The sequence below is a fragment of the Trichoderma camerunense genome, assembly GCF_050948025.1.
Source record: "Trichoderma camerunense strain CBS 138272 chromosome Unknown V8C40scaffold_38, whole genome shotgun sequence".
Classification (NCBI taxonomy): Eukaryota; Fungi; Ascomycota; class Sordariomycetes; order Hypocreales; family Hypocreaceae; genus Trichoderma; species Trichoderma camerunense.
In genome coordinates, this window is record NW_028145332.1 from 40,120 (window position 1) to 53,991 (window position 13,872).

The 13,872-nt window shown below is 49.1% G+C and overlaps 5 protein-coding genes across 5 annotated transcripts; 3 read left to right on the forward strand and 2 right to left on the reverse strand.

The window, feature by feature from the left end:
* Positions 1-1,045: 1,045 nt before the first annotated feature.
* Positions 1,046-2,472, forward strand: V8C40DRAFT_284970 (pepsin-like aspartic protease; the record flags this gene model as incomplete). Its single annotated transcript, XM_083222261.1, has 1 exon — positions 1,046-2,472. One exon carries the CDS (start codon positions 1,046-1,048, stop codon positions 2,426-2,428), a length of 1,383 nt encoding a protein of 460 aa, XP_083066965.1. The 3' UTR covers positions 2,429-2,472.
* A 36-nt stretch (positions 2,473-2,508) lies between these two features.
* V8C40DRAFT_284974 (NAD(P)-binding protein) lies at positions 2,509-3,699 on the reverse strand. The gene has a single exon (XM_083222262.1). It carries the CDS (start codon positions 3,579-3,581, stop codon positions 2,688-2,690), a length of 894 nt encoding a protein of 297 aa, XP_083066966.1. The 5' UTR covers positions 3,582-3,699; the 3' UTR covers positions 2,509-2,687.
* Positions 3,700-5,262: 1,563 nt separating this feature from the next.
* On the forward strand, positions 5,263-6,707 carry V8C40DRAFT_259620 (alcohol dehydrogenase). Its single transcript, XM_083219014.1, has one exon. The coding sequence runs from the start codon at positions 5,590-5,592 to the stop codon at positions 6,610-6,612; it is 1,023 nt and encodes a 340-aa protein (XP_083066967.1). The 5' UTR covers positions 5,263-5,589; the 3' UTR covers positions 6,613-6,707.
* A 791-nt stretch (positions 6,708-7,498) lies between these two features.
* On the forward strand, positions 7,499-8,709 carry V8C40DRAFT_155926 (uncharacterized protein). The gene is made up of 3 exons (XM_083211373.1): positions 7,499-7,781; positions 7,860-8,409; positions 8,475-8,709. The coding sequence occupies exons 1-3, from the start codon at positions 7,693-7,695 to the stop codon at positions 8,646-8,648; spliced, it is 813 nt and encodes a 270-aa protein (XP_083066968.1). The 5' UTR covers positions 7,499-7,692; the 3' UTR covers positions 8,649-8,709.
* A 702-nt stretch (positions 8,710-9,411) lies between these two features.
* Positions 9,412-11,661, reverse strand: V8C40DRAFT_155936 (magnesium transporter NIPA-domain-containing protein). The gene is made up of 2 exons (XM_083211374.1): positions 10,675-11,661; positions 9,412-10,614 (listed from the first exon to the last, which is right to left on the reverse strand). The coding sequence occupies exons 1-2, from the start codon at positions 11,428-11,430 to the stop codon at positions 9,541-9,543; spliced, it is 1,830 nt and encodes a 609-aa protein (XP_083066969.1). The 5' UTR covers positions 11,431-11,661; the 3' UTR covers positions 9,412-9,540.
* Between the last annotated feature and the right edge of the window lie 2,211 nt (positions 11,662-13,872).

Below are 13,872 nucleotides of genomic sequence, written 5' to 3' on the forward strand. Positions count from 1 at the left end.
AATCGCGGTGATTCATCAAGCTAGGACTTGCCCACAATTAATGGTCAGTTTATAAATTCTGCTTAACCCAATTCGTGCGGATAAGCCCACAGCCTGAGCCTCTAACTGGTCGGTAAATTGACTTGATCCAACACGCAAGCCGTACTTCTTGATATCCCGTCAATCAAATCTTTGCATTGCAGCTATGTAATAAGTAATTAAGTAGGAATTGCTCATATATTAGGAACCATGCCCGACAATCCTTTCCCATCTGTCTGCTATTCTTAGTGTGCTCTGTCGCTCATGGCTTATTTGGGCCAACTCAACATGTTTTGACATCGCTTAACTCGTTTACTGGCCGCTACGCCATGTCTGCACCTTCAAGATCAGGAGACGATCGATGGGGCAGTGGAGCTACTAAATACAACTATGTGAGATTCGATGAGTGCAGTGATAATGATAGCAAAGAAGTTCTATCGTCGGCTACATCAATTGATTCGGCAGGAACTGGAAATTCGGGCATTTAAATGATGAACAGTCCCCGTTTGAGTAAACACCGCAATCGAACATTCCTACACACATAACAACTATGATGATGAGAATGATAGAATTATTGAAGTATCGTATTTCGCTCGGGTATAGGGCTACCAATGTAGTGGCTCCGATACATCGGTATTATCATGATTATGGCATGACAAATCACCGACCCAATCACAGCGTGCCGCCAGACAATTGATGTGGTGATCACGGTGATCTCCATAAGACCTAATAGTGGCTCCAGATCTATGTACCAAATAGGAATTTGGGGTATTGGGTTATGGCTGTGCTAATCACAGCCCTATTCAAGTCCTAACATGCTTAAAATAGAACCATTTTCAGCCCAAACTCAGTTTCAAGACAATTGATGAAGATAGGGCCTGCTATATAAACACTGCCTATACCAAGCATCATAGCCTTAGAGTTCATCACCAAATTCGCATTCAATCACGACAAATACAACTATATCACCATTTACAAGTTTTCAAACCCTTATTTTCAATCTCAAAAGAGCGTCTCAATTGCCACCATGAAGACAGTACTCCCATGGTCGGTCCTCATACAGGCCTATTTGGCCACTTCGAGTCCCCTCCTACCGCGAAGCATAGAGAAAACTCAGTCAGAATCAATGTTTCAAATGAGATCCCCAGCTCCATTCCAGGATCCAAGCCCAAATACTGTCACGCCCCACACTATCCGACTTAGCCGCGTTAGTGCTCAATCATCAGCTGCGCATGAAGCATCGGGGATCCTCTCACGCAGCGACAAGTCCAGTTCATCCATCTTCCAAAAGTTCACCGATGGCGTTCTCGCTCCAGTCTTTCAAAACACAGAGATGGTTGGCGAAGTCACCCTTGGAAACCAGACTATGAGACTCATTTTCGACACTGGCTCAAGTGATCTCTGGGTAGCAGGTGAAAAGTACCAGTGCCTCTCATCAAATTTAACCATACAAAGCAATGACATTTGCAACTTTACCAACCCATTCAAGGGCACATACTCAGGAGGTGAAGTACGCGATCAACATCTTGACGTTAGATATGGTGGTGGTCAGATTGTCATCGGTAGTTTGGGATACGAGTCTGTTTCTGTAGCTGGCATTACTATTCCCGACCTGGAGATTTCTATTGCCGATTCCATCAATTTCCAAGCTCAGGGACAAGTCGACGGCTTGCTCGGCCTGTCTTATCCTCAAATAACAAGTGCGTTTGCTGGCGCATTTGCTGGCAATGAAACAATTATTACTCAAGACACCCCCAATGCTACACTTCCATACAACAACTTGTTGACCAACATTTTCCGAAAGAATCTTACGGCGCCTTTGTTCAGTATTGCCATGGAGCGTGGCAGCGGCGGAGCTTTTGCCATAGGAGGGCTGCCCTCGGTACCCATCACGCCCAATTTTGTCAGCACTCCTATCCTGATTGCTGATATCGGAAATCTTGGAGTCCCCGGCTTAAGGTCAAACTTTTCCTACTACACCATTGTTGCGGAAAACTACGTCGTTAGTGATTCCAAAGGAAATGAGAAAAGGACTCCCGGAGCTGGCATATACGCTATTGTCGACAGCGGTACATTCCTCACGATGCTGTCGCCAACCCTAACTAAGCCCCTCTATGAGGCATTCCGTGAGGCACCCGTCTCTCCCCCCGAAGCTCAAGGCAGTTTCCTTGTACCTTGCAACGCTACTGCGCCTCAGTTTGGCATTGAGATCGCGGACCAGACTTTCTACATGTCGCCAGAAGATCTCATCCTCCAAGATATGAGACTTGATGATATGTGTCTTCTAGGTGTACAACCTACAACCGGCAACAGACCGTCTATTATTGGCGCGACATGGCTACATAGTGTGCTGGCTGTGTTTGACGTTGGCGCTTCGCAAATGCGATTTGCCCCTCGCATCCCATACTGATTGGGAATATCCACGAGGCAATCAGCCAAACTTACGATCTGACATCATTTTACAGTTACAATGGGCATGATTTTACATGCAATAGACATAATTAGAGAGCTTGGCTAAAGGATACATCGCTATGACAGCAGGAGCTTAAATGAGGCTACACATGTTATTATCGGTTTATAGAATTACATAGAAAGAGTAACAATTACTCTTATAAATACATGAACAGCCCAACATTCGGGTATTTAATAAAATGACCCTAAAAAGAATCTCACAACTGAACCTTCAAGAACCTTTCCAGCCCCATCCGGCGATAAAAGTTGACCTTGTTATTGTCAACTACAAGCGCAGCGGCGTCTCCACCATCCCCAACGGGGTCAACACAGATTCTAAACGGCTTCTTGCCCCTCGGAATGTCTGAAAGGTCAGCCAGAGCATCTGCAACCATGGAGGGGTCGGCATCTGGCGGTGGTAAGCTTGCTGTGCCGCTCATCGTGTCCTCGCTAAGGCCCTTGGTAGGACCGGCCTCGTACTCGGCCGCGATATCGGGATATGCAGGGTTTGCAGCATCCTTGAAATGGTCGGTGCCCTTTGTGAAGACTCCTGGTGATACTAGAGTCGACTCAATTCCCCAAAGCGACAGCTCATGAGCATAACACTGCGCAAGAGAATCCTGTGCGGCCTTGGCGGCGAAATACGGCCCAATCATGGGAGACTTTCCACCATATGTCGAGCTGCTGCAGATCCAAATCAAGTGTCCAGATCGTGCCTTTCGCATATGTGGTAGTGCCGCCTGGTTGAGTCTCTGGCAACCAACCACATTAATGTCATACAGCTGAAGCAGCTGCTTTGCACTAAAGCTCTCGGCAGGACCCCAGCTCATGTGTCCTGCGTTGTGGACCACGGCGTCGATCCGCCCGGTCGATCCAACGACGCTATTCACGGCTGCATTGACGGAGTCTTGTGATAGGAGATCAAGGGGGACAGCCCGGAGGTCCACTTTGTGTTCTTTGGCGTATTTTGAAATGGCATCTTCGTACTCTTTAGTGTTTCCGCTGTGTGAGTACATGCCCGCGAAGACGGTATGGCCTCTTTTGGCAATGGCTCGAGCTGCCAAGGCACCGAAGCCGGTTGATGCTCCTGTGATAAGATATACTTGGGACATGTTGAGACGCTGTATGGGATCGTTATGAAGAGTGAAGCTTGTAAATGGTACAGTGTAAATGGTGTAAATTTAGCTGCTAGCGCTGAATCACTGTGGCTGTCTTTTGATTCAATCAATTCTAATTGCTTTTTTGGTATCAACAACTTGAAGCAGCGAACATTTTATATTTTATTTCTCTATAAGTGTAATCGTCCTGCTTACTGCTTCGGAACGTCAGGAAAGTCCTCCGTTGAGATGGACGAAGCGTGAAGGTATTCCCGAGTGGGGCCGATCGGGATAAGACCTTGTCGGGTTTACAATCACAATCGCAGCCAGCATTCCCGAACCCTGTCGTTTGGCACGGCTCGCGCACCGGAAGTAAGAGTTGCCACACAGAGAACAAAGCAGACTCAGGATCAACGTCAACGTCATCCCGGGGATAAGACGGCTAAGCAAACATCACTGAAGGTTCACTGGTCAAATATACTTTAGTAAGGCTTGTAAACTGTTTTAAGGTTATCTTTTGTATTTGTTGAATCACTCATGAACGCCTGCTAGAGGGAATCACGAGGGCCCACTTTTCCATGCTTACCACTAACAAAATCTGGTCTGCAATGACTTCTCAATACAAACATCGTTGTCTCTGCAAATGCAGCGAATTTGGGTGAAACGTAAATGCTACTAACTGATACATTCCACAAGTATGTCAAATGATTTCTAAGATTTTGATATTTCAGATACTCTGCTTCATAATGCATCGCGCGAATAAAGTACATCCATACTGTAGTTGTCAAGGGTAAGCTCAATACAGTTGTCGCAGCGGTGATCAAAGTCAAGAGAGGCTTTATTAAGATGTAGATAATAGGTTCAATTCTACAATAAAGAGCACTACCATATCGTTTGCATACGAATTAAGCTCGTCTGAACTAAGCTCCGGCAAGAAGAATCGCCATGAAGTCTCCCGTAGATGATTAAGCACTAGCTTAACCTTGATGCAATAGCCAATACGTAGCTCCTGTACTTGCACCCTCTTCATGGACGTGTATGTCGAATATCGTCTTTTTATGAAACTGATAGGTGTCAAATACAGGAGATTTTGTCTGCAGAGCGATATGAATATTACAATATTTATTTCTGTACTTTGTAATCTATATATATTTTTGATTATTCATTTTTTCTCAGCTCAATCGTGGTCTTCAAGAAGCTCGCGTCTCGGAGTTAAGAACCCCCACCAAATTTTGGGTGAAGCCTGAGAAGCAGCAGCAATAGCAGAGTGCATCAAGTCAATTATGTAGAGAATGCTACTGCTACTATGATTTACACTATTACGAAAAGATTGAATATAATAAAAATGCATAATTATTTGCCATATGTGTGTTTCTGCACTATGGGTAGTTGTAGATTTGACGTCGCGTACGCAGCCTCATCAAATCTCTGCAACATACTTTACACCAGGCCAACAATAAACTCGCCCACTCACAGTATAAGAAAACGACCCAAATAGGAATGATGCTCTTAATTCCGTCCCAAATAGGTTCATGCAAGCGCACAAGGTGTTAGCCTTGACACTTTCAGCCCGGACTTTTCGCGCTTGGGAACCCACCCAGGCCAACTCAAACTCCGAGTCCAGCAACTGCAACTAGCGCTACTGCCAAAAGGTTCCTCGGAAATACTGATATTGAAACAGCGCATTGGTTGAACCAGAAGCTCTTTCAGCTGTTAATTTTTCTATTTTTCTTTAGACATTGAGGATTTTCCGTATGTTATATCGGATTTGATGTGTTTACAATTATTCCATCTCCGATGCTTTGTCATGTCTGGAAAGACTATCCTGTTGGTGTATGGATACAAGAGGCATCTATGATATGTCGACGCATATATATATCAACCAACTCTCAACCGTTCAAATGAGGATCAAACTCAACAAACAGCAACATCACAATCTACAACATCATCACCTAAGTGATACAGTACTCTCAAACTACAGCATCTCCCTACTTTAACAAAAAACATCACCACAAACATCACCATGTCTCTCCCCAAGACTTACAAGGCCATGGTCACCCTCGAGGCCAACGCCCCCTTCATCCAACAAGAGCGTGAACTCAAGATGCCCGGCCCCGGCCAAGTCCTCGTCAAGGTCCTCGCCTGCGGTGTCTGCTCCTCAGATGTCTCCGTCATCAGCGGCCACGTGGGCCCCGTGTTCCCCCGAGTCACCGGCCACGAACTCGTCGGCGACATCGTCGCCGTCGGTAAAAACGTTACCCGCCTTACCGTTGGTCAGCGAGTTGGTGGTCCCTGGCACGGTGGTCACGACGGAACTTGCCGCCAGTGCCAGCGCTCTCAATTCCAGTATTGTGACACCCAGGCCATCAACGGCGTCAGCTTTGATGGTGGCTATGCTGAGTATGTTCTGCTAAGAGATGAGGCTGCTGTGCGCGTGCCCAAGGAAGTCGACCCTGCAGAAATTGCGCCGTTCCTGTGTGCCGGAGTCACTGTCTTTAACGGAATCCGCAAGCTGCATGTTGAGCAAGGAGGAAATGTCGTCGTTAATGGTCTCGGTGGACTGGGCCATCTTGCCGTGCAGTACGCCAACAAGATGGGCTATGAAGTGATTGCCCTCTCATCGGGAGATGACAAAGCCACTTTTGCCAAAGAGCTCGGCGCCCACCACTACATCAACACCAAGACTTCCGATGCCGTCGCCGAGATCCTTAAGCTGGGCGGCGCCGACATCATTGTGCAAACCGCTCCCAACCCCGAGATGGTCAGCGCTCTCGTCAAGGCCTTGGCGCCTGGAGGAAAGCTCTTGAACCTTACCCTTCTCGGACCTGTTCCCATTGACACTGTGTCTCTGGTGATGAAGGGAACGAGCGTTCACGGCTGGGCAAGTGGACACGCTATTGACAGCGAGGAGGCGATTTCGTTTGCTGTTAGACATGGGATACGATGCTTGGTCCAGCGATATCCTCTGGTAGAGGCGCAGAAGGCGATTGATGATTTGATTGCCGGAAAGCCTCGATTCAGGAACGTGTTGGTGATGGACCAGTGAGAGAGGGAGGAAGGAGCTGCATTGATAAAAGCATTAGAGTAAAAGTGTCTACTTTGTAGTCATTGTTAGTATTATGAGAGAATGAATAGAATGCCTGTTGTTTAAATACACCGAGTTTATTGAAATAAACATCCTTTTCCATGTGTGGCACTTGTCTAAGTGCATCATCCGAGTTTCAGTCGTGAAGTGAACCAACAAGGTTCCAGGGCCATGTGGCGGCGGACTCCACCTTGTTCTACAGGAACATTCCAGTCACTGACAGCTTGTAGATCGCCTCACATGCACTTTACATTAACTTGACGTCTGTGTCATCCCAATTAAAACTAGCTGAATATCCCCTTAAAGTCCTATTTTTTACTCACTTCATCAGTATCAAACAATCACTCTAACTCGTATCTCACGATATCTAAACATGAGGTTTTCTCCTCAAAGTGTTAACCTCCCCTTCTCGAATGTTCCATCTCCTATCATTAGAAATCCCCCTCCAAAACTCCGCCGGTGCGGGACCCCGCCACAGCCGCCCGATGTAGATTTCAGGGTCCAATTACCGCTTTCTGCCACCGTTGGCCCAGCTCCAATCCAGCTCCAATCCAATGCGCTCCCAATATCAACCTTGAAATGCCAAACATCCGCAGCGCCAACCCAAACTTGCTCATTTGTTCACTCTCCCTCTAGACTAATCACGCGTTAACTCTTGCGACAAATCGGATCGCTAGCTATCTCTTGTCAATGCCTCGGTGAAGATTAGACGTTCGTTTATTTACCAGTCGATTTTCCATCCCCCTCCGTGGCTTGCGTGTGATGCGCAATCGGGCACCAGCTCTCTACAAAGTCCGGTGATACAAAGAACACAACGTACGACGGCAGAGGCATAAAATCCTGGGAGGCTTGGCTGGCCGAAACAGCGCAGCGCAAATCGAATCCCCTCTCGTACGTGGGCATGCCTTTCTCCCGCTGTTAGGCATAACATCAATCCTACCTCGGCTCTTTTTTTGTTGCGATCAACCCGTTTATATCGTCCTCGCTTCTCCATCCAACCTACCTACCTTATATAATACAATACAAATATCACCTCCCAAAATGTCTAAATCACTACAGCTCAAGGAAGAAGGCAACAAGCACTTCCAAGCCGGCGACTACATCGGCGCCGATGGCCTCTACTCCAAAGCGTAAGTCCCCATCCAACCTCTTCCTCTCTCTCTCCTCAACAACAAACCCCCAAATCTCACACAAAAGCAACATCACAGCATCATCGCCGACGCCAAAAACCCAGCCCTCTACACCAACCGCGCCATGGCCCGCCTCAAGCTCGGCCACTGGGAATCCGTCATCGCCGACTGCACGACCTGCCTGTCCCTCTCCCCCCAAAACATGAAGGCCCACTACTACCTCGCCCAGGCCCAGCTCTCCATCCGCGACTTCGACAGCGCCCTCGAAAACGCCCTCGCCGCGCACAAACTCTGCGCCGCCACAAACGACAAGTCCCTCGGCGCCGTCACGGCCATGGTCCTGAAATGCAAGAAGGACCGCTGGGCGGATCGCGAGAAGAAGCGTCTAAGGTTGGAGCGCGAGGTGGAGGAGCGCATGCTTGATTTGCTGAGGAGGGATCGCGATGAGATGCTCATGGCGGAGGAGAGCGAGATTGAGCGCAGGATGATTGAGGAAGAGGCAAACGAAAAGATTGCGACGCTGAGTAGTGTTTTTGAAGCTTCGAGGTCGCAGAACCAGAAGAAGCGCGAGGTTCCTGACTGGGCGATTGACGATATTAGCTTTGACATTATGGTCGACCCCGTCATTGTAAGTTTTCCTTTGGATATTCACTTATATAAAAGGGACAGTATACTTACACCATCTCTCCGCAGACAAAAACAGGCAAATCCTACGAACGCGCCACCATCATGGAGCATCTCCGCCGCCACCCCTCCGACCCCCTCACCCGCGAACCTCTCTCCGCCTCTGACCTGCGGCCCAACCTAGCCCTGCGACAGGCGTGCGAAGAGTTTCTGGAGCAGAATGGCTGGGCCGTCGATTGGTAGCTTTTCTCTCTTTCGCACAATGGCTAGACCGTTCGATTGATAGCTTTCTTCTCTCTTTCGCCACATTCAACAGCTCATGTAGCTTGAGTGGTGTCACTCGGCGCATTCAAACAACAATGGCCTACCTTTTTCTCTCTTTCGACATGTTTTCGATTATATTGTAGCGGGCGATGCGAAAAAAGGATCCCAGCTTCTCTTCTTGTGGAATTTTAAATTGGTACGGTATAGGAGCGGCATTGGCAATCAGTGTGATAAAAGGCATCGCATGGCGTTTATAGGATTTTCTTCTCTTGTTTCTAGCAGGTAGCGTTGTCATTTCAAACTGTAAATACAATATTTCTTGCTACCAAGCGAACAATGAATCAACGCATTTCTTTTCAACAATCACAATATTAGAAAGTATGCTGTCCCAATCATGTACATCATGTATTGCTAGTCCAAGCACGTCATGAGTTATCCTGTTCTATACCCCATATACAAAAGCACATTGCCCCCTTCCCAGCCGTCATTTGTGTTTGCACAAAAGCACGATGCCACCCTTTTTTCTCCATACGCCCAGAGCTAAACGCATATATCTTTAAGCTCTTTTCGCTTTGACTTTGCTTTGCACGCGATGTGGGTATCCGCCATGTCATGACTGTCCGTCCCAGCCCAAACCAAGAGTAGCGCTCGTCTCTATACCATGGACCGTTTAAGAGAGAGACAAACAGAGAAAAAAACAGAGAGATAAGAGAGATTAAACAAAAGCAGCAATAAAAGAACAGCACGTCATAGATAAATACACAATGTGCAGTGTCGTAGCCAGAAAACCGCAAGACGCAAGTTCATCAAATGATACCGAAAAACGCCGCCAGAATGCAAAATGTCACCACCACTTCCCTAGTTTTCTAGCCTAGATGAAAGCTGGGGGTGGAGGTTGTGATCCTCCATCTGGTGGTCCCGGCGCTCTTCTGCCGTCGCCACTAGGCTCCTTGACGAGCCCAACCTGTTCCTCTTCAGAAGGCTGGGGCGTTCGTCGAAAGACTTTGTTGAAGGAAAACGTGCGCCTGTTCCCGTGGGGTGGCGGTGTTGGACCAAGAAGCTGGGGGTCGACCTGACCTGTGGCGCCGTGGTACGCGGTGTCTGGAGAGAAGTGCGTCTGCTCGCGGGTCGGGCCATAATAAGCGCCGGCTTCGTCATCGGGCTTCTGCTGCGGCATAGCAATGTGGGTGAGGGGCAGCGGATGCATCGGGCTGCGGACCTTGTCGATGTTGCCGTACTGGGCCTCTTCGTCATCATCCTCATCCTGTTCGTTGACCACGAGGACGTGATGCGGGTGGTTGCGGGACCGGCGGCCGCGGATTGTGCCCGCTATGTTAGCAAACATGTTGTGACGATCATGCTCTGCGAGCTCCTCTTCTGTTGGAAAATGCGACATTCCCAGAGGTGGGTGAGGAGTTGGCGGAGCTGGAGAAACCGGTATCGGGGTTGAAAGTCTAGTTGATCTGGTGCGCATACTGGACGCAATGGTTCGCCTTCGCCTCAAGCCATCCCATTCGTACATTGGCTGTCCATCTTCGCTGATGGGGGCCATGGCCTCGGCCGCCTTCTCCTCGTGAAGACGTTTCAGTTCTTCGGCCTCCATCCTTAGTCGCGCGTTGGAAATGCGCCTGATAATAGCGGCCGCGCCTCGGATTGCATCTGCCTTTGGCTCCGTCTCGGGTTGTGCCTGTTCGGCAATGGTGTGAATCTGGTCCAGGTCTCCGTTGAATACGGCGGTATCGGGAACGTCCTTGGCCGACTTGGAGAGCTGCAGTAACACGACGCCAGAGCATATCGTCAGGAAACCGAGCACAACCGTAACTATTGACTGGGCCGTCCCCTTGAAGCCTTGGAATAAGACTGCAGATGTGATGATGGTGGTACTAGTGAAATAAACATAATAGGTGGGTGTCACGATGGCGGCATTGAAGAGATTGAGGGCTTTCTGCAAGGGATATGTCAGTTTCACTCTCGTGTTTTCAGGAGGTGGTGTCGGCGGACTCACGTTGAGGAAGATGATTTCGGTCAACAAGGTGCCAATAACAAAGACGAAGAGCACCCATAGGAACCACTCCTTATACTGCGGCTTGCCGCTGGCCCACGCAATGATGGCTGCACCCAGGCCCTGGGTCGACACGACACTCAAACCGCCAATCCAGCTGCAAATTGAAATGTAGACCAGCATATTCTTCTTACCATACTTGGGTCCAACGAAAAAGGCAACAATGACGGATCCGACGAGAATGACGCCCGTATACGACAGAAACCCCGGCGTTATAACATAGTGTTGCATCTGCTGGATATCGGCGACTGAAGACTCCTGCGGCGCGTTCATGACGATGACCACAGAGCCTACTATGCATAGAAAACAGGCAACCTTTCCAACCAGACTGAGTCGCTCCTTGAGGAAGATGGCCGACAGGATCGTAGTGATGACGACGGACAAGGCGCCGAGCGGTGTGACCAAGATGGCGTCTGTAAAAGCATAGGCGACAAAGTTGCAGACCTCGCCAATAATCATGAGAATCATCCCACCCCACCAGAAAGCATTCTTGAGGTAACCATAGCCTTCGCCAGCAACTTCGTTATACTTTGCGTTTGCCCTCAGCAGGCCAACCTTTTTGAGGACGAATGACGTTCCGATAAAAAGACCCGATCCTATGGCCAAGCCAATGCCGATGGCTTTGTAGTATCCCGGTCGCACAGAGCCATCACCTCCCGGCACGATGCCAGATCGTGCGAAGAGAAGATCATCGTCCATGGTGGGTTTCGATCAACAGGCCCGAGCTTGGGCGAGTTGAAGAAGGCGTGGGAGGAGAAAGCGCGAGAGGAGAGGAGAAGAGAGAGGAGGGGGGAAATATGAGAATCGGTTTCAAATTCGAGCCGGATCACATGGGCGAGTTTGCGGGATCGACGGAAGAACAAAGAGATTCGATGTGGCTATGTGCGGGAGGATGGATGATGCGACGAAGTGGCGGTAAATCGAGAGCGGCTGCGACGACGAATGCGATGAGGAGCGCAGGGAAAAGGGTCGAATCGGAAGCAGGCGCGTAAACTATGAGGAAAAGAGAAGAAGAAATCCACAAGCAGCGAGAGAATTGTTTGTTATTATGCAAGGGATGGAGGTAAAGGTTGAATAGGAAAGTTTGAAGAGAATAAGATAAGCTGCGCGGCGATGGGCGTCTGTTTAGGTATTGGAGATGCGCATGTGGCTTGAAGGGGGTTTATGGCTGCCCACATGCTGTAGCCCAGAAGGCGGGGGGGAACCTATGGACAGACAGCTCCAGCACAAGCTTGAGAGCTGCCAGGGCTGGGTTTGGCGCTATAAGGGGGCCCCTAGCCAAGCCAAGAGAAAGTGAGGGGTGGCGCAGTTTTTGAGGGTGCCTTGGGTGCACCACTGTTAGGGCCGAGATAACGGCTGGAGCTGATGGATTAGAGAGAGATTGGAGAAAGTGACCGAGGTGCTGCATGCAGGTCAAGCGGTTAACATTAATAGAGGCCTTTCGGCTGCGTGTGCCTGCAGAAGGATCTGCTGGTGATGATGTTGTCGAGTTGAGGTTACATGTCCATCGCCATGTGCTCCAATGGAATCTTGATATCATTGATGCTATTGTTGTGACTATTACTGCATCCAGTAAGTGGTTGGCGGTTAGTGCTGCTGCCAATGCACATCAAATGCATCTTTGCCCAGTCCAAAAGTCCAAAACGCTAAAGCCAAAGTCACGACTCGCCACAAGTGACGCCGAGGTGTACTTTCTCGTACAGAGGCTATAAATAAACTCCACATACAGCAATTGATGGATAAAAAAGCTCGTGCTGTGCTAAATGCAAAAAAAGACTCCGTCAATACGCGTACCAACGGCACATGCGCTCTCTGCTCTGACAGCAATACGAACCTTGAAGCCTCTGCGCTCAATCCCGTTGCCCAACCAAATCCAGTATTACTCGTGCGCCCTCAACTCAACATTCCTGTCTTAGCCCTGCTTGCTGGTTGTATGCAGGTAATGGAACCTCGGGCGGCCTTACGAATACGACGAGGGTCCCCCTGCTGCCATGGGGCTCTTCCATCGAACCAACCATCCCCCCAGCCCCCCCTAACGAGGACGCCAGATTTCCATGCTAACCCGCGTGGGCAGTTTCTGACTTGGAGACTATGATGTCTGGCGTGCGAAAACTTGCCTGGATTGATTGAGCCGCCACAGATCAGCTGCTGACGCAACGGCTACGGAATTGAACGGTTTGGCACAGCCCCCATGTGGCTTCTCGTAACTGCAAGCTGAGAGGCCATTCGCAACAATCCGAGTGCGACAACGAACAGCAACAGCGAAATGCCAAGGATCGGCTAGGCCTATCCAACGGTTCATGTTTCAAAGTACATGTGCGAGTACTTTTGTCGACCTGCGAATGTTTTCAATTAAATCTGATTTCTCCAATTGCTGCTAATTTTATCAATTTTAAAGCCCTAGCCTAGCGCATCTGGCCCCTGCATGGGCGGTCCATCTGGATGCTACGTATCGTCTCCTAGTCGTTCCAAGGCAAAGGTTCAATGATCTCAATCCATCTCAAAGAGTTTCCAGCAGTTGAGATTTGGTGCCATTGGGGCATCACTCAATGAATAGTATAGTTACATATAGTAACAGAATAGTCCTCTGACACTATTCACGCCAGCAATAGTACGTTCACACAATTTTCCGCGGCCATTACCCGTAGCAACCGGGATGCAGGTGAGCTGAGTGCTGACTACATCACTAGCCAGCCACCACCAAGCTGGAATCACGAATCCTTTTGGCCCAGGGCTGCAGGCATTGTCTAAAATGGAATCATCATCTGTCATGCTTTGGAATTTCAATTTTCGCTGCGCTGTCTCGCTTCTCGTCTCTCGTCCGCACTCAGCCCCCTAAAACTCGGTCAACAATGTGGTCCGCTTTCCATGTTCAAAAATCACCCGAGCTCAGTGAATCAATGGATCAAATTGAAGTCTTCAACAAATTTGTGTTAAAAAAGACTCCTGAAGCAACAATTGCAACATTCCAGCCCCCCCTCCGCCCGCCTTATTGGGCCCCCCCGCAGTGCATGTGGTTCTGCGGCGCTTCGTGGCCTCTAAAACGCCGCCAGATTCAACTCTGCGACACTGATACTGCGTGTGCCGTTTCATCTTTCACCACTGTGCATCTCAAAACCACTTTGCCCGATCAAACGCGCA

Bases quoted from the DNA above. Each gene is read 5' to 3' on its own strand.
- V8C40DRAFT_259620 (XM_083219014.1), top strand. From the start codon at position 5,590: ATGTCTCTCCCCAAGACTTACAAGGCCATGGTCACCCTCGAGGCCAAC.
- V8C40DRAFT_155926 (XM_083211373.1), top strand. From the start codon at position 7,693: ATGTCTAAATCACTACAGCTCAAGGAAGAAGGCAACAAGCACTTCCAA. The intron at 7,782-7,859 runs GTAAGTCCCCAT...GCAACATCACAG, and splicing joins GATGGCCTCTACTCCAAAGC to CATCATCGCCGACGCCAAAA. The intron at 8,410-8,474 runs GTAAGTTTTCCT...ATCTCTCCGCAG, and splicing joins TTATGGTCGACCCCGTCATT to ACAAAAACAGGCAAATCCTA.
- V8C40DRAFT_155936 (XM_083211374.1), bottom strand. From the start codon at position 11,430: ATGGACGATGATCTTCTCTTCGCACGATCTGGCATCGTGCCGGGAGGT. The intron at 10,615-10,674 runs GTGAGTCCGCCG...TATCCCTTGCAG, and splicing joins CCGAAATCATCTTCCTCAAC to AAAGCCCTCAATCTCTTCAA.
- V8C40DRAFT_284974 (XM_083222262.1), bottom strand. From the start codon at position 3,581: ATGTCCCAAGTATATCTTATCACAGGAGCATCAACCGGCTTCGGTGCC.